The following is a 19,050-nucleotide window of genomic DNA, read 5'->3' as shown; positions in this document are numbered from 1 at the left end:
CCCGGCCCCGGCCGCCATCTTGGCACCGCGCGGTTGCCGGGGAAACGCGGGGGCCCGCGGGGAGGGAGCGGCGGGCCCGGGCGACCCGACCCCGGCCGCCGCAGCCGGGTCCCGCAGAATCGCCCGGGCAACCCCCAGGGCTCGGGTCCTTGCAGGCTTTGCCCATTTCTCCGCCGTTTATAGGCCCAAGAAGCGCGGGGCCTGGCAGCAGTGAGCCCGCCCAGCCCCCCGTGCGTGGCCCAGCGCAGGCCGCTGTGGAGGCCCGGGGCTGCCAAAGCGGGGCTCCCCGGGAACCCCGAGGTGCCCGCGCACGCCGGCCACACACCGCAGCCCCAGACAAGACTGTTAATTATTTCCACAGTACACTAAGCTGTACCTAAATTGAGAGTGTCGGCCGCAGGCAACAACAGCAGCCAGAGAGCAGACAAGATGCTGTTTCATCGAGCTACATTAACACCGCTCCCTGCGCTGCTCCTCACGGCGCTGGTGGGGGTCAGCACCGGCCCCGTGTTAGTGGGGCAGGTTCAACAAAAGACACACAGGTTGGAACAATCCCACATTCAAAAGGACTTTCTTCTGGGAAGAACAGCAACTACTTTCTTTTTTGGACAAAAAAAAAAAGAGAATCGCTCCAGGCAGAGGATTTTTGCCCCAAAGTGTCCTATTTCCTTACTTCAAGGAGATGAACTTGACTATCCACAAGGGAACAGAGAAGTTCCAAGGACAGCCAAGAGACTAATAAAAAGGCAGTATTCTCAGCAAGTGCATTAAAATGGGACACAAGAAGAGGAGACTCTTAAAATAACAGATAATGGGGTGAAGCAAGTTTTAATTGCTTCTATTCCTTACTTGCATCTTTTAAATACTGAAATACCAAGGGTTCTTTTTTTCTTGCTTGATGCCATAGCATTATTTTTTATGTTAAAGCTGCAACACTGAGACAGTGCCTGTGGTCCCTGACTTTCCACGAACACACCCGTCAGCAGGCTAGATGTCTGAGGCCCGGAGTAAAGATGAAAAATAACGGGGGAGAAAGAGGGGCACGCTCTCATCCCTCCTGATTATTGCTATCGGTGGAGCGCTGGGCCTGCTCTCCCTACGAGGGACAGCGATAAACAAGGGGAAAGGGGAAAGCACTGCTCAATGTATGCCCACGCTAGAGCCCTTGCCACGCTGGCACAGGCACGCTTGCACACGTCAGGCACTGCAACCTCCTCACAGCTCTCGCCCTGGGTGGGGTGTTTTGGTTTTTAACTGGCGTAACCTGCTCATTTTACCAGCAAGCAAGGCCACTGCAACAACCAGTACTTGAGAGGGGCGAGGAGCTTGGCCAGGTTTGACTATCCCTCAACTGCGCAGGGTCCAGCTGGTCGAGACCCAGGAAAGGTTCAGGTCAGATTCAGGTATCTAAACTCTGGAGAAAGCACAAAAGCTTGAGAACAAGTGAATTCTGCCAAACTGCTCCCTGCCCTCTGGATCATCTGCTGGCAGAACTCACAAAATAAGAAATACCAAGAGGGAAAAGCGTGACCATTCAGATTTAATAGCATGAAAAATAAATGGGACATTATTTGATATACAGAAGCACCACCGCGGGCAGCAGTGGGGCTGGCAGGCACCACGCACGCCAGCAGCAGCTTTCCGCTCTGCAGTGGGTCAGGTCTCGCTCCGCAGCAGCCCGTGGCCTGTTCACAGACTGTGCTGCAAGTTGGGAGCTCCAGATCAAGCCCACTCCTCTGTCCCAAGGAGCGTGTGCCTTTGAGGATAATTCATGCCTTCTGCAGGACTCTCAACAATCAGAGCATTTCCTCGATGCTCAAAGGCATTTGCTTGTTCACAAATCCAGAGGCAGCAAGGCTGAAAGCAACGCGGTGGCAGAGGGCAGTGCATCAGAACACCTGACCGCAGGCTTAGTCAGGTGATCCCAAGGAACATCCTTCACACTCCAGAAAACAAAACAACAAAAAAAGAAAGAAGAGGGGAAAAAAAAAAAGAAAGGAGGCCTTTGTGCATCTGAGAAATTGTTCTGAATCTGGGCTGCTGCGACGATCCTGCAGGTGCCCTGACGCAGCTCTAAAACACGATCTCCCCCATTGATCGCAAAGTTGCACCACAAGACTTAAGGCTTCAAATTAATTCAGCGCACAACTGGGGAGTAATTTGCTTAGACCCTGCCAGTGTGCACCAGACTGGAGAGCTGCAAGGTCAACCAGCGGTCAGATACAGCTCTAGCCCTAAAAATAACCAGCCTCACTCTCTGCCTCTGCACAAGGCTGAGCACAGCTCAGCGCCACCAGCCACGAGATGGCTGATTTCTCCTCTCTTCCCCCCGCTGCCCCCTCGCTGTTGCCAGGAGAGATGTGGGGGTGCCGAGCAGCTCTTGCAAGATGCTGCTGTGGGAGATCTAGCTATGGGCTACGATTTAAAAGCAACTCAGCTCTTCTTGACGTTCATTTGACACTTCTACCACAACCTCCCAACCTGGCAAAAACCAGGACAAGCTGCCAGAAACCCCCACAGCTGCCTGACCGGAGGCAGTGCAGCTCATTCCCGCAGCCTCCTGCGCCAAGAAGCTCCTGGTTCCCCAAAAGTGGCTCAGCTAACAAGGCCCAGGCAGACGGACAGAGCTGGCTTCCACCACCCTGCTGCCAGGTGTCATTGTATCTGCACATGCTTTACACTGCCAGATTGAACTTCACCCTTGTTCAAAGAAATTCTAAACCTTTCCCTGTGAAAGGGCAGACTAAGCACAAAGACATGCACTATCTCGGCAGCATTTTCCCTAAAAACTGGTCAAAAATAGTTTCCTCTCAAAAACAATCCCTGTGTTCTTTGTGCATGCATTCCCACAAGGTTAAGTGACACCTCTGCACCCCAGCGTGTGAGAGCACCGCTCCGGGGCTGGCGGGGGCCCTTCCTCCCCGGCACTGCAGTCTCTCCCAGAAGGAGAGCGCGGATCTGCCTTCCTCAGATCTGTTAGGACCTGCCAAAGACCAGCGGGGCCAAGCCCTGGAGAAAGCAGCTCTGGTGAGGTGGCAGGACGGGGACTGCAGCAGGACCCGCTCCTCGTCCTGTGCCTGCCAGCCGGGAGAGGGAGGGGGTCAGGATACAAAACAAGCAATTGGGACACGGGAACAGGAAACAACAGGAAGCGACGACTTTCCCCGACAGCAGCACATCCTGACAGCACAGCAAATCTGCGTCCTTCCCGATGAACTCACCCACTTCAGCCCTGGGTTTATTCTTGGCTGCCGCACTGTACCTGATGCCTGTTAAAAGGAACACAAGCACTCATGAAATCTGGTGTGAAGTCAGCAACCTCCAAAATACCCCCAAAGCCCTTTGGGAAATGCACCCCTAGAGAGGATGGTAGCCCAAGCACAGGAGCTGGACTAGACACACGCAGTCCTTCACCCATACATTTCTGTGTCGGGCTAGGACCAAGGCAGACACCCAGACTAACGCTAGGTGACCCGGCTCCTTCAGGGAGCTTGAATTTACCTCATTGCCTCCATCTCCATTTTCATCTGCTTCCTCCTCTCCTCATTGATGGGATGGAGGCAGAAGATGATTATGGCAATGAGCAGCATGCTTATTGGGACTGGGGCCATGAGAAGCTGCAGGGTGAGGATGACGGAAGGGTTGTATGTGCAGTTTCCAGCACGGTAACCTGCAAAACTAAAGAGGAGAACGGTTTTCCTTCCCTCAGCCCCACCGGGCCACCACAGAAACGCGAGCAGGCACTTCTGTCGCTCTCCTCTGGAGTCGGGTATCAGAGGCCCAGTTTTGGGGAATTCCCACTCCTATCTTCTCCTTTTGCTCCCAGCAGATGTTGGAAAGGCAAATTTGGATACCCCTGTGACTCATTCCAGCATCTCCTATCAGACACTCTAGAGAACAGCAGTGGAAAGTGCCTGTGCTGGGCTGACAAAATAGGGGAGGCAGTGTTTTGGGGCTTACTGTAAACTCAGCGTTGATATCCCCACGGCAAGGCCACCTGCAAACTTGTTGAAGAAGACGTAAAACGAGTAGAAGAGAGCCTCCAGGTTGAGGCAGCTGGGGTTCCTCAGCATGAAGTCATCCACCGTATCTGGCAGCATGGACCTGGGGACAGACAGCCCCGCAGACCCGTCGGTGACGCCCACACCAGCATCAGCTGAACTCAGCTGCAGCTGCTCCAAGGCCTCTCCAAGAAGCAGAGAGAGACAAACCCTTTGCAGAACCCCGCTCTGGAGATGGTTTTGTGCCTGTCCTCTGCCTTAGGCAAACAGGGCAGAAAGCGTCTTACAGAGAGGGTGCGGCAGCTGCTTCGGAAAAAGAAGAAAAACAGTGCCTTGTGCAATGACTGGCATCCTGCTGCCGAACCCGAATGCAGACTGAACGGTGCTGCTGGGGGACCGTGGATCACATCCACATCTCTTCCTAGTCCCACCTCCACAGATCCCTCTGCAGCCCAAAAGCTGCTGTATCGAGCAAACGGGCAGTCTTGGCTAGTGCTTCACCGATAACCTTTCCCTCCTCTCTGCCTGACAAGTGCCTTGGAGGTGCCTCTGCTCACCACGGTAAAAGGTAGAGCACAGCCATGCTGCAGCCTGCCATGATCACGAGGAAGACGAAGGCCAGGAAGTTGTGCATCACCTGGGTGATGGCTACCAGGGCTGGGATGATCAGCTGCAGCGGGAGAGGAAAAGGAGAAACAAAAGCACATGGGCTCTTTGTGCCGCTCACAGGCAGCTTGCACCGGTCTGCCCCAACCAAAGGCCACGCTCCCTCCCTTTCCCACACGTTTCATGAACAGAACCGCTTCTGTCCCCTATGCAGTACAGTGCGGAGGCCCTGGACAGGCTGACACTGGCAGGAAAATCTTCCTCATGAGTAAAGAAGGGATGGTTATGGAGGGCAATAGAGCCGAGTGGTTAAACTGCAAAGTTGGATCTGCTATGGCTGCACCCAATGTCTGTGAGGAAGGCAACTGGAGACAGATCCTCAATGGGATTTGAGGACCTAATTCTGCAAAAAAGCCAAATGGGATTTCCTTGCTGACCTGCAGAGCCAGGCAGCAGCCGAGACGTGTCTCTGATGAGCAGGCTGTTTCCCAGCCACTGCCAAGCGTGGTGCACAGCCCTTCCTTCCCTCCCCGTGCCTCTCACGGAGCTGGATGGCAGAATTCGGATCACTTGCATCAAGCATGCAAGATCCTGGAGCAGGACAGAGGCCACAGGTCAATGTTTGCGTGTGCACGTGAGACTGGTGCATTGGTACGGCATCTGATCACACACTGCTCACCAGATCTGCAGCCATGGAGTCTCAGAGCCCGAGCCCTTGGGTGGGTGATGCTGCAAAAAATCATTTCCCCACTGTCCCAGGGACGGTCCCTCGGCCTCCCTGCACCTTACTGCAAAGCTCTGCGCAGCCATGGCCACTGATACCAGCAGTGGCCAGGCACAAGGAAGTGCAGAGCTGCCATCAACTACTGGCTTACTCCTGGTCACCTGCAGTGCAGAGGACACCATGCTCAGGGCCACCCTTAGCTGCCAGCCAGCTCTTCTCCCCAGACACTGTGAGCAGCTGGGGGCAAGGCTGTCCCCTCGCAGGGCTTCTCAGTCCACAGCTGCAACCACAGGCCAACTCACCGCCAGGCCCAGTGACGCTGCTGTTTTCTTTCCAAATCTCCCCAAAAACCACTGCCAAAAGGGAATAGAGAGGGAAGCTGTGACCTGAGGAGAGAACCAAAGGGGAGTCTCAGCAATGTCCCCCAGAACTGCCAGTCTCTGCCTGGATGCCATCCTTGCTGATGGGCAGAAGCAGCAGCACGTAACTCCACGAGGCTGAGCTGCCCATGCTCAAGGGCTGGGGTGACCCAAGGATCAACCCCTCCACCAGGAAGGTCTGCCTGGGGCTCACTTACCAACATGATAAGCACTAAATGCTGAAATTTCCCGGCCAGCCCCGCAGCATGAGTACAGAAGAAGGCAAAGATCCCCTGTGTGATCTGGGAAAGCAAAGCGGAGACGTTCATGGCTGGGGGGCCCGAGTTCACTGTCTGGATTACTTGCCTGGACATCTCATCCCCCAAGCTCTTCTCCTGCCATGGCAGGTCTCGCACCTGGAAGGCCAGGGACGCAAAGAGGAAGCCACACAGCAGCTGGGTGTAGGGCTTGTGTCCCACGATCATCCTCAGGCAGCTGGCAAAGGGCAGCTCAACTTTCCCCAGGGGGCTGAGGGGCCCTGAGAGGAGAGACAGCAGGGCTGGCACTGGAGCTGCCAGAACAAACGCGACGGGGCGGGAGGCACAGGGGGATTGCGCCGCTGTGTCTGGGGTGCAGCTCAGCTGGGTGAGGAGCTATCGGAGTCTGATGTCTCGGGGCAGAGACAACAGCCGCTGTGTCAGCTGCAGGCAGGATTTTGCCACTTTACACTGCGCGCTCGGGCTGGCCTGCGTAGCTCTGCAGGCTGTTCTCACCAACACACTCAGCGAGCAGCAGTGAACTGCAGACCCTGTCCCAGGCCCTCGGCTCCCCGCAGGAGCTCCCAGGCAGCCTGAGCCTTCCTTCCTCCAGAGCATCTCCTCTCTCCTCTGCGGGAGCAAGGTGCTGCCAGCACAAACCAAGGAGGGTCTCGGCATCCAAATATGTGTTTCTGAGCCCCGCACCCAGAGAGCCATCCCCCACATAGGAGCCCAGCTCCCTCTGCCTCACACCTTCCTCTGCAACCCCATCCTCACCATCCACTGCCACTGGGCACCCTCCAAATTGGATCTAAATGGAGCTTACCAGGCCGCTCCCTGACTCCAAAGATGAGAACCAGACAGGACAGGCAATAGATTGAGCCCAGGACCAGGGATGCAAATACATAGGCCCTACGCTGGAAAACGAGAGACAGTGCAGAGTGACAATGTGGGTACGATGCACAGAGCTGGCAGCACGGCCAGCGGTGCTTGCCCCAGAGCTTACAGGAGGAGCAGGGGGCAGACGGGCCAGCCCTTACCGTGTTCTCCAGAGAGTCCGTGAGGCTGTAGGTGCTGGTGTTGGGCAGGGTCTCGTTTGACACGTAACAGCCGTTCATCACGCGGGCATGGTAGCTGCCCACAATCTGCCCCTGGATTCCTGACCCAAGGAGCGTGCTGAACACCTCCATCCCCATTCCTGCCAGAACGACCAGGAGAAAAAACTCAGTCCCACTCCCTGGCTGATGGAACACATCCCTCAGGGTAAGAGACCAGCTTTGGGAATGGAATTGGAGGCACCAACATCCAGAGCTGCCTCAGAAGAAGAGACCTGCTGTTCCTACCTGCTCTGATTTTTTTCCCTTGGCTCCAGCAGTAAATGCTCTAATGTTTGGAACCAATAAATCTGGGTCCCAAGTCTTCCAGGGAGAATACAGATCTAAGAAATGTTTCTGCAGGTAAATTCTTTGCAGAAGATGACTGGTTTCATCCCTGTTTTCATATCCCTGGTTTACCCCACTCACTCTGCAGCCTGATCAAAGCCAGAGGAACTTACTCACCTCTCCTCTGGGGAGGGTCTCCCATGAAGGCAGGCACAGACACTTACTGTAGGCAGTGGCTGAGTCACGGTCTCTCTGCGTTCCTCCCAGGAACATTGTCAGGGAAGAGTACGGCACGTGGTGGCACTAGGGAGAGCACAGTTCAAACACAGCTCTGGCTGTTGCTTCCCTGGTTTGCTGGTTGCAATCCCCCTCATCCCTTCACACAGCAGATAATGCTGCCTTCTGTGCCACCCCTGCACACAGGTGGCTTTTCACCCTTTTCTTCTGTGATCTGCTCTGTTCCCACAAACCAGTGATGGAGAAGTTCACATCACCATACACAGGCAGCCCGGCCGAATCCCCAGCATTAAAATGCACCGCTCCATCTCACCATCCCTGCAGGGATGGTCTGCAACATCCTGCATCCCTCATTGCTCCCCAGCTAGAGCTCTCCCAGACTCCACGCCAGGTCCCTTCCTGGAGAGGCCGGGGCTGGGACTCCCCAGCTGACCATGTCCCTGATCCTTGCGGTATAGGATGGTGTGCAAGACAGTCAGCCCCAGGCACCATGTTCCTTACAGTCATGCAAGTCTGGAAGAAGCTGTACATGAACAGGTACCACAGGAATTTCAGGGAGGCAGGGGTGGCATCCGGGAGGGTGGACCACATCATACAGTAGCAGAGGACCCCGAATGGCATGGAGCATGCGATCCTGGGGAGGAAGCAGAGCTGGTCAGATGCGACCCTCAGATAAGGTGGTCACACTTCTCATTGCACAAGCTGAGCCTCCTCCCCAGCCTCCAAACCACAGCCCAGCTACTGCAAGATCAAGATCTGCCAGAGGAAACAGCTTTGCTCAAGTGAGTGTTCATCAGTCAGGCTGGGGGGGGCTAACTACAAACGTTGAGAGAAAAAGTAATATCTAAGTCATCCAACACTTCTGATTCTCTTGCTTAACTACTTCAAGTCCTTGCCCTGCAGCAGAACCCTGGAGGCAGCAGTAACCCTCTATGTGCAAGATCTGCCTGTGGTTAGAGTTTGGTGGAGAGCTGCTGGCACACCAAACTCTCTACGTGCCACCACACAGGACTCTCAGAGCACCGAACCCCACGGCCTCAAAAATGTGAGGCCCCAGGGAAACAGCAAGTGTACACGTTTGCAGTATACTCCTCTTCCATTGCAATGACACATGGACCCCACTGCAAGTTACGTTATCTTTAGTGTCCTTGTGATGTTATGGTTTTGTAATTCTCTGTAAGCCACAATCACATTAAACTCCCAGTGAGGCGTCCCAGCTACCTCCTTGCGCTAGCACTGAAGGAATTTGAGCCTAGCAAAGATCCTCCTGAGGCTCCAGCCCAGACACTTACCATGGGACCAGCTTGCCACATTTTCTCCTCGGGCTTTTGCTGACCAGGAAGCCAATAGCAGGGTCAGTAACTGCATCCCAGGCTCTTCCAAGGAAAATGATCAAAGAGGCATGGAATGGCTCCAGCTGGGGGGAAACGGAAACCACAGCTCAAAAGGGAAAGAAGTCCTGGCGAAAAGCTGCGAGCAGTCAGCACGATGCAGCTCGCTCTAGCCAACGTTTCATCTGCATCCCCTGGAGACCACTCCAAGCATCGAAATGGCCCAGAAACGTCTCCTGCGCACCCACCAACAATGATGCAGTTTTGATCCAGTTTGAATGCCTAATTCCGATGAGCATTTCCAAGGGTTTTGGCCACCCACCAAGCTCTACCCTTGCCCTAATCTGCTGAGCTTATGCTAAGCCCCTTTGCAGATAACCCCATCTCATGTGGCCACTCACCTGCACAACATCCAATAGGAAGATTTGGAGGAAAAACCCAAGGGCGTTTCCTGTCATCTGGTAGGGAATGCCCCCAACAGCATAGCAAACCTTTCTGCAGAGCGGCAGTCCTGGCTTCTCCTGCAGCTGAGACACCAGGGAACAAGCCCAACTGAGAAACGATATGCCCCTCTGGCTGACAGCTAACCTCCAGCCACTGCTCATCCCATCCGCTGGGTTAAACCGCGAGTCATGTCATAACCCCCCATGCACCCACCCGTGACACACATACCTGTCCTTTGACTGGACATCACTCCACCTGACACCCACAAGCAAGGTGGACATGGCAGCTGGGGTGCTGTAGGGTGCTTCCCCATCTGCTGGTAATCTTGATGGGTCAGGGCGCAGTGCTTCCAGTGCACAGCCTGCCCTCGGGCAGCAGCCTGGCTGATCCTGCTCAGCAGGGTTTCATATTCTTCATAAGCCTTCAGGGTCTCTTGCACAGCCACCCTGAGGGGCTGGGCACGCCGACAGCCTCTCTCCTCGCTCTGGCCCACCAGCCCACGTCCACTCCTTGACCAGCCAAAGCCCCAAGGCAAGAGCTGATCAGCGGGCATCTGTCTATTTGTCTCATTTGCTTGTCTTGGGCTTGTCTTGTCACCAGGGCCACATCCCTGGCGTTTCACCTTCATTCTCCTCGGAGGCGTGTTTGCATGAGATCACAGGCTGCTAACGTAAATGAGATAGGTATCTAATGCCAGACACAGAACTTTCTGCTGAGCTGGTCTAACATTGTCCTTTCCTATTCTATGGAGCCACAATCCAGTGGTTCGAGTTCTTTAATATTAAAAAGTACAACCTGCATCAGGCTTAAAGTGACTGTAACGGAGGCAGTCTGGGGAGAGAGACTGCAAAGGCCAGAGCCCAGGGGATTTCTATAGATCAACAGGGAAAGCACAAGGAACGTTTCAGAGTGCAGGAAAAGGGCTGATGGCAAAGCCTCTATTTTATTTGGATGTGGTTGGCTTCAGTAAATACTGTACCAAGCCTCAAGTATCTGGCAAGTTCCCAGAGGCAACCTACAGCACGGACTTCCTCCCAGCCCCGAAATGAACTTGCTGTCTAGCATGATACATCTCTGCATCACACAAGACCAGGAGTATACTGCAGAATACAGGGTGAGACCACGTAGAAAGCAGACGGCCCGTTCGGGCTCGGCTTTCCACTTGGCTGAAGCAGCGCACGGCGTTGGCCGCAGCTCGGCTCTCCTATGAGCAGACCATTGCTAACCGTCATTTCTGTTGGGACAGGGAGAGCAGCGGTGGGGTCGCAGTGCAGATGTCTGGAGACCAGGACTGACCTCCCATCTCAGCACAGGCTGCCCTGGATGATGCTCAGGGCTAACGCAGTCATCAACGACTCAGGTTCCTCGTCCACACCACATTTCGGCTTTCCTGATCGCTGAGCAGCTCCAGCATGGCTCAGAGTGCGGCAGGCAGGTTGCTGTCCTGCACCCAAAAAATACACAGCCCTTTCTGGAAAGATGTGGAAGGCTCCCCTGCTCACACAGGGCAGACGGCCACCCCAGGCGACAGGGTCCAGACATGGCTATGTCCAAAAGGCTGCGAGCTGCTCCAGCAAGAGCTCTGCAGAAGAGCAGAGTGAGGAGGGATGAACGCTTGGCACGGGGCAGCTGTGCAAGAGGCTGGGCTGAGGGACAGACTGGAGGGTCACATCGACAGCTGCGTAACAGGGAAATCAAGTCAGGGATCACTTCAAATTCCCACTTGCCCTCATCTCTTGTGGGACGAGGGGGCAACCTGACGGTTCCCCAGCCTGTTTGGGCTGGAGATGGCTTGCTGTGCCGCTAACGTCAGTCACGCTGACAGCCACCCTCGAGGGATGACAGACCTTCATTGTAACGGTACTAGGGAGCAGCTTCCGAAAACACAGCCACAACCCCAAAAAGCAGCATTCCAGAAGGCACTGAGCGCATTTCCCTCATGCAGTGATTAGCAGTAACTCCTCCACAGCCCACACCACGGAAAAAGGACTAATGCTGCTGTGCCTGCCAGGCTGGAGGGCCCAGCCTCTTCCTGCACACCCAGGGGAGCAGAGCGCCTGCTTTCCCCGTGCCAGGTAACCTCAGCAGCCTGCTCGTGCCTCTCAGCTTCTGGTCCCAGTTCACTTTCTGCCTTTTACAGCACACAGCGAGAGTCAGGTCCCTTGTGTTTCAAACTGCAGACCAACCTTGTCCCGCAGGGATGGCTGAAGCATTAGACTTGCACCACCACCGAGGAGCACTTACTCATACAACATCTTGTTTCCACAGCAGTTCTGTTCTAAAATTACAAAGGCATTTCTCTCGGCTGTAGGGTTTTGTGGCAGCTTTTGTTCCCTTTATGCTCTCAGCAGGTAGGACAGTGCTCTGCACGTCTCTGCCCATTTCACTTGAAAGTCAGCAACAACAAAAAAACACAGAGCCTTGCTTTAACAATGTGTTCTCAAGCTTGAGTCATAAACACTTCAAAACACCCCCACAGCCTGCGGCTGCTCGATCCGGGTAGGCTCTGCGTGGGTGTGCGCACTCGCGAGGGTTAGCGTGCACGTGTGAAATGCATTTCTGCGTGTGAGAAAGAAGCACCCTGGGACACTGATCTTACCTCTCTGTGGACCACTCTCCTCTGTGGGAGAGCTCCTTCTTGGGTTAACCTGTGCAGCTCAGCATCTTCATGACCACCTGGAAGCATGACTGCAGACACGACCGTGTCCTTCACTGGCACGTGGCAGGGAAGCAGAAGCTTCCTCGCCCAGGATGAGGAAGAAGTTGCCTCGTTCGTCAAAGAGCGCACTGCAGGCACAAATCAGAGCTGGATGGAGATTTGACAAGTGAAGCTACAATCTGCGGGGCCCCAGGGGGAGCTGATGGAGGGGAAATGACTGGCCCTGAGGGAGGAGCATGGCCAGACCCTGCCCACGGAGGCAGGAAACCTGCCAGGGCTCACAGCACAGCAGGTACTCAGGGCAGTAGATCCCAGGCTCTCTGCAGTCAAGTGGAGAAATCCAGTGCTCTTCAAAGGTCAAGCTGGGTCCAGCACTTCTTCCCCATCCCAGGGCTGCTGCCACACTGAGATCTTAGGGGTGCGGAGAAGTCGTCCTTTGCCTGAGCTCCAGACCACCTCAGGAACACGCTTGAGCCACCACAGGACTCCTGCCTCAGCACCAGCAACCATCAGCTGCAAAGAACCAGCGTGCGAAACCCAAAGTGGGCAACCAAAGTGGCTGGAGCAGCCAGGGAGAGGGCAGCAGGAACAGGCAGGTTCTTGCCCCGGGTCACTCCCCGACAAAGGCAGTGCAGGAAGACCAGGAGCCCAGCTCTGGCTCCTTATTTGGGGCTGCAGAAACCCCCTGCCCCTTTGCTTTGCCCTCTCCTTAGTGGGTGCAAGGTGTTGGCACTGCCCTAGCCCAGGAAACGTCACTGAGAGTAGGAGGTGTGGGATACATTTTCCTTTCTTTATTAAGCAAGATCTGCAATTATCAACCTCTTTCAGTCTGTGAGCTCCTGAGAGATCTCCCATGGCAATGCAGACCCCACACAGTATATTTTAGCCTAGTGACAAGAAACGTGCTTTTCTTAGTCCCCTTTCACAGACCCTTCATCACCCATAGAGCCCAGCAGTCTCGGTATCACAAACCAAAAATTACTCCTACATTAAGAGCGGTGGGAGCCCAGTTACTCAGCACTGGCTGTGTGGGAGCAGCCGAGTTCCCGAGGCAGCGATGCTCACAGCACACAGCCAGTCACTGTTACAACCACTTGGCAAAGCAAAGGCAGAGGACAGAAGGCACACAGCAAAAGGCTGGCAGGAAAGGGATCGCACCACCACTGCCCGCTAATCATCTGTTTGACACGTCTAGTCCCATCAGGCAGCTCTTCAAAACCAGGCTTCTCTAGCTAGATCAAACCCAGTCTCCAAGACTGAGCTTATATGTAGCAGCCGGGGCAGAAGAACACAGGCAAAACCCTCTCCCTGCTCTCCTCCCAGGTTACCCAGAGGCACCAGGAACGTGACATCTGCGGTAGTGTCTCTGTACCACCACCCATACCCAAGGGGAACGCAAGCACCCATTCTGCAAAGTTCATCACAACGCTGTTAGAAAAATGTGTCATCTTCAGCTCAGCCTTGCCTTGTCCAGTGGGGGTTAATCTAAAAAACCTGAATTTTGCAGGCTGAGTCAGAACTTGGTTAATAAGCCACAGTACAACTGAGTCAGCGGCATCTCTCTTCACCGCTATTTTACTGACATCCCAGATAACAAATATCACTCACGCTGGACCTCAGCCAGTGCAGTGGGAGCCAAATCCCTGTCTCCCACCAGCATATCTAAGCATACATCTCTGTAAGAAAGCAAAATACATCTCTCCCCACCCAAGAGGAAAGGGGAAACTCAAAAGGAAATATAAAACCCTGATTTTTATTTTTTTTCTAGGCCATTTTGTACCCACTCACCACACACAATTACATTTGGACAGACACAAGGTACCTTTGGAAATTGTACTCGGCACTTAATCCTCTGGCTCTTTGGCACTCATTTACTCTCCAGGTGCAAATAGCTGCATTTTCTGCTCACAGACTAGAAAGCCAACAGATGACCAAGAGTTACCTCCCAGAGTAGCTGTGTAGCTCTCGTTCCCTGGCTAATTCAGTGCACAATTATCTTAAACACAGGGAAGCTTTATTTCTGCTCTGCTCAGATCCTCCCAAAGCCTTTTGTCATGTTGCTCAGTGCCTTACAGAAGACAGCATCACCCGTTGGGCCTAGACAGGATGTCACGAGTGCTAGTGCAGCATGGGGAGCTCTCAGCCCGCCTCTGCACCAGAGTGGGGTTCAGCTTTGTGCTGGAAAGGCAGATTTCGGTGAAAAGCACCAATCTCACTGCTATACATTAGACTACTTGCTGCAAGCAATGAGCTTTCTAATAATGCCGTGTGCCAAGGCCTGAAACCTAACCAAACCGGCTCACTGTGCACTGCGCACACCAAGGGTCTGGAGCAAAGGGACGATGTCTCTTCCATCGCTACGCTGATCTTTGCTATCCGTTGCTTAGAAATAGGTTTTGAAAGATTAGGGAAAGCACTCAGCAACACTGCAGCTACACCCATTTTTCTGTTGCACAAATACTCAGCAAAAGGCTCAGAGAAGCCAAAGCTCTGCAGTTTAAGAAACAAGGTCATGTTGGAGTTTACTCACTGCAAAGGAAAGGCCCCTTCCCCAGAACCCCCTTCTCCACTACAGAAGCATGAGATCTTATCTCTCAAGGCAGCCCAGGGCCCAGGAATGCATGATACAAACAACTCCAATCCAAGCCATGCTAGCTGAACAGCTTTTCTCAGGGTACTATGACCTAGAGACGGGCTGCTCAGGCAAGGGAGCCCCATTTAAAAAAAAATAAAAGAAGTCCAAAGCCAGCAAATGGGAATTTTTTGGCACAGGAGCAAGTGGCAGCATTTGGATATGTTCCACTAGCAAGTCCTCCGAAGGTTTTCCCCTCCGTGACTGCTCTGAGCACGGCCAGCGGCTCTCGTGTTCCCCTTAGCACAGCTGCCTTCTCTTGGCGGAACAGGAGTCATGACTTCAACAGCCACCAAGGTGGATGAGACAGAAGAGCTGTTGCTACTGTAGGCCCTGTAAGCCAATAAAGAGTTAATTTAATAAGGAGTCATGAAATGTACCTGAGTAAATAAGAACATCTGGAATCTATTCAGGAACTCCCAGCGCTGGGACAGACAGGCTCAGTGCAGACAAGACAGAACAGCAAATAAGATAAGCATTTAGGAATGTAGTAAATAAGTCAGAAAATGCGAAATTAATAAATCGAGAGGTGCTTGACACAGGAGCTGTTCAACTGCCAAAGATGTGGGCCTGTTGCATAATTAGTATTATACACTCTCTGTAGAAGTGTGTAATTGGGAAACGTGGGACTCATTTGGAAAAACTTTTGCTAACAGGTAACTAGAAAGGATTTCTCTTCCTGTTTCTGTTGAACTCTGCAGGATCGCTGCTGACAGCCAGCCCGATCCCCTGGCCAGCAGCTGCAATAAGCTGCTACCTTGGTTTAGACGGTGTGCGTTTGCTTACTTCTTCCAGCAGCATTGCTGTAGGAGCCCAGCTAGCACTTTGGCAGCAGCCAACATATGGAAGTCCCCAAGCAGTCTGCAGTGACACACGCTCCACCAGCTCCCAGAGCCACTCGCCGCCATCGTGCCTGCTGTGTATGTTTATGCCATGTGGTACAGCACGTGCATTATTTACCAGAGCAAGAAGGAGACTTGCAGCTGAACTCTCAGTAGACATCAACCTTTAGGCTTTTTTCCTTCCTAAAGTAAAGTGAAACTGCCTAAAACACACCATGAAAGCTGGCAGGGCGATCATACCTCATTAACAAGGACTGCAGGTGAGGAGACCCGGCTCTGCACGGTTCAGCAAGTGAGTGCGTGCGCAATGGCTAATTCCCTTCTCGCCAGGCAGAGCACTGATGCGTACGTTCATTGCCACTGTGCCTGAAGGACAGGTACAAAGCACGCAGCTCGGAGAAGTCTGGTCTGGTCTCGAAGCACGAGAGGAGCTAGAGGCTTTTCTTTCATCGGGTCGCCAGGAAAGCGCACCTGGCAGCAGGCACGGCTGAGAACCACGGGCTCCGGCTTCCCAGCTCTGCCTCGAGTGACTGTCAGACACCCTTCCTTGGATGATGCCAGGTGTTTACCATACAAGTGCCAACGGAAACCCACAACCTAGTAAGAAAAACAACTTTGTTGCTTAATTAAATCTGTCATTTAAAATTACCAGTCTCCATCTATAAACATTCTGGTTCACCAACAGAAACAAGACCATTTAGAAGCGGGAAGGGGATAGCACTGTCTTTCTTTCAAAATGTAGCAATTCTTCACACAGGCTTACCTAGAACAGCAGACTCCTGAACAGACACCAGCTCCTGCCCAAGGATCTAATGCAGGTATCACAAGTCCTCCCCTCGTGGTGGGGGACTTTGAAGAAAGCCATAAGCATCTTATGTGACAGTGACACTAATCCCCCAAGCCAGCTTTCTGCTGTAACTACAGAGTCAGAAGATACATCAACTCAAGGTCCTTTTTCTTGATAACAAAGGATCTGTAAAGCAGTGCTGCTTTCAAAAGAAAACCCTCCTGGTTGAACTTCCGAAGAACATCCCAGGAGCAGACTGACATCCTTTTAATCGCTCCTCTAAATAATGACACCAGGGAGCTGAAGACCCATCTAAGAAGCAGCCATGGCATGAAGGTCGCTTTCTCCTTCTGGAAAGATGTAGTGTTGTCCAGCAATGAGGAGCAAAGACTAAATTAAATATAACTGAGTATAACGAAAGGCAGCAAGAAAAAAAATTAGGCCAAAATTGACTCTTCTAGCTGCAGGTGTGCCCCCTGACATTTCTTGCTTCCTATCTCTTGTCACTGCTGCCAGTTACCTGCTAGCTGAGCTACCCGAGTTCTGTGCGAAAACAAGCCAACCAGCTAGCTGCTTCCTGCTGTTAATGTTATTTTACCCAAAGAAGCAGCTGAAGGTACAGCTACACCTAGAAATGGATGTTCCTACACCAGGATCACTGAAAAACCACTTGACCAAAGGCACCAGGATAGCAGAACCTCCTGAGGTAGGCAGACCACTGACCGTGCAAGGAACATGGACCACGAAACGTCCCATGGCAAAAGCAGCATTACAGAAGGGAGGCAAAGTTCCCAGGAAATGGTGCAAAATGCTATCAGAAAACACAGGAACTAAATCTTAGCAACAAGGACATGTGAAAAGGAAGAAGAGGAAACAATGAACTATGTACGAAGGAAAAAATCCAAGTCCTACAATTACCCATCTGAGGAAGACAAAACTGTTAAAATACAGCACTTGGAGAAAAACACTGGGATACAGTGAAAGACATCAGCCCCAGACAGGACAGCACAGGTGTAAACCTGGGCTGTATCTTCTCATACAGAAATTGAAAAGAAGCGAGTGTTCACATGAGACGTGGAGCTGCCCGAGCACCAGTGTGTGAAAGACCAGGAAGACAGGCAAGACTCCCCTGTGGAGGGAACAATCAGAAAAAAAGAAAAATTTCAAAGTGAAACACTTCTCCGGGCAAAGGAGAAAAAGACACTTTTTCGCAGGCATAAATGTCAGTTTTAGAAAAGCCCAATCTCAGCCTATGACTCTGTTAGAACAAAGAAATGGAATGATAAAGGAAGGAGATTTTACTACAGAGGAAGTAAAATAAACGTGATACCAACCATCACAAATTATAGGAGTGTCAGAAACGAGCATTTACCTTCCTGCAGGGGTACGTCAAACACCAAAGAGCTGCACCAGTGACAAGGAAGGTGATTTTCTTTACAAAATCAAGGTGTCTCTTTCCACCACCCCCCTTTTTCCTGTTCTGGTATATTATTCCTTCCCCGTTAATTAGCCTGGCTGCCATTTTTGCTTTATAGCTTATTTTATAGTGAAGCGTCCCACCAGCTCACAGAAGCAGACAGTTTAATACAGCAGATTGCATGTACGTGGCTTCCAGTTCGTTCCACTGGTGGCTCTTTTGTCAACTTTGGAAGAAGATACGCCTATCTTGGTTACCGATACCGCTTCAGTGCTCCACTCGGGCACGCTTCAGATAGCCTGGCGGCAGGGCAGAGCTGATCCTGCTCACCAGGAGATAAGGACTGCTCATTACTTACAAAAACAAGAAGAGAATCAGAGGAAGAAGGAGCCGGCAGCGGCGTCCCAGAGGGGCTCACAGACACGCAGGGGCACAAGGTGCAGCTCCCCGCAGACATCTGGGAGCTGGCAGAGCTTCTCAGCAGGAGCCTTCGAGGTGGAGAGCGGCTTCTCTGCACCACTGCCACCCTCCGGCTCAGGGGGAAAATTCACTTTTCCTGGCAGAGAAGCGTCTCCGAGCCCGGAGCCCCTCTCTGAATTTAGCACCTTTCTGTCCCACTGGCAAGGAGAGCGCTGGGAGGAAACCTGTATGTGAAACTTCCATCGGCGAGCAGAATCTGCGCAACAAAATCCTTAGGTCAGCAGCTAGATGAGTTGCTGTCTAGCTGCCAACCCTCATTTAATTTGGGGGCACCAACGTGTCCAGCTCATCCAGCCAAAGACCGCGGACGCCAGCCAGTCACCACCTCAATCCTCCGATGCCCCCGGCTAACCAAGACAGAAGCAGGAGTCAAATAATTCTTTCTTTCTGGGTCTAGGGGCACATCCTGGCCAGCACTCTAGAAGATGTTGTCCCAGGTCCCCAAAATGGCACGTGTGGAGATCAGGATACCAGAACTCCTCCAACGAACAATTAAAAATGAGTGACTTCCCACACGGCAGTTGTGACTATATTTAGCTCTGAGGGGAATTCCCTTTCTGAATTCTCTCTGTACTGGTTCACACAGGTGACTAAGTGGTCATAATGTACAACATCAAGTGATGCAGGCAAGCAAACCCCAAGTTCACCTCTCAGAAAAGATCTTTAAAAATGCTGCTGAGATTTTTAATCTCATTTAGCTGAAGACAGCTCAGCGCCGGGAAGCCTGCTCACAGTGCCACCCAAAGCAGTAAGAGCAGACATCCTCATGTACATATCCAAAATATGAGAACAGATGGTAGCCATTATTAGAAAGGGTCAAACGCTGTTTTCCTATTTTGTGGGCTTTTAATGGCAATTTTCACAATAATTTACAAATTTGCTATTACACACA

The 19,050-nt window shown here is 52.6% G+C and overlaps 1 protein-coding gene across 2 annotated transcripts; it reads right to left on the bottom strand.

Annotated features, from left to right (window-relative positions):
* Positions 1–1,500: 1,500 nt before the first annotated feature.
* LOC142089833 (sodium-dependent lysophosphatidylcholine symporter 1-like) lies at positions 1,501–17,606 on the bottom strand. Of its 2 annotated transcripts, XM_075166848.1 has the most exons (16): positions 16,238–17,606; positions 15,715–16,071; positions 11,941–14,965; positions 9,299–9,424; positions 8,859–8,983; positions 8,068–8,200; positions 7,554–7,632; positions 6,988–7,145; positions 6,774–6,864; positions 6,107–6,228; positions 5,909–5,992; positions 5,634–5,717; positions 4,559–4,671; positions 3,961–4,104; positions 3,502–3,678; positions 1,502–3,269 (listed from the first exon to the last, which is right to left on the bottom strand). In XM_075166848.1, the coding sequence occupies exons 3-16, from the start codon at positions 12,025–12,027 to the stop codon at positions 3,239–3,241; spliced, it is 1,554 nt and encodes a 517-aa protein (XP_075022949.1). In that variant the 5' UTR covers positions 12,028–14,965; positions 15,715–16,071; positions 16,238–17,606; the 3' UTR covers positions 1,502–3,238. The 2 variants fall into 2 exon arrangements, with proteins under 2 accessions (XP_075022948.1, XP_075022949.1); XM_075166847.1 differs by having other exon boundaries at positions 1,501–3,269; positions 5,909–6,228.
* Positions 17,607–19,050: the final 1,444 nt, after the last annotated feature.

Source organism: Calonectris borealis, chromosome 17 (assembly GCF_964195595.1).
Source record: "Calonectris borealis chromosome 17, bCalBor7.hap1.2, whole genome shotgun sequence".
Lineage (NCBI taxonomy): Eukaryota > Metazoa > Chordata > Aves > Procellariiformes > Procellariidae > Calonectris > Calonectris borealis.
The sequence above is the reverse complement of the archived record's forward strand: the minus strand, read 5'-3'. Positions and strand labels throughout refer to the sequence as shown.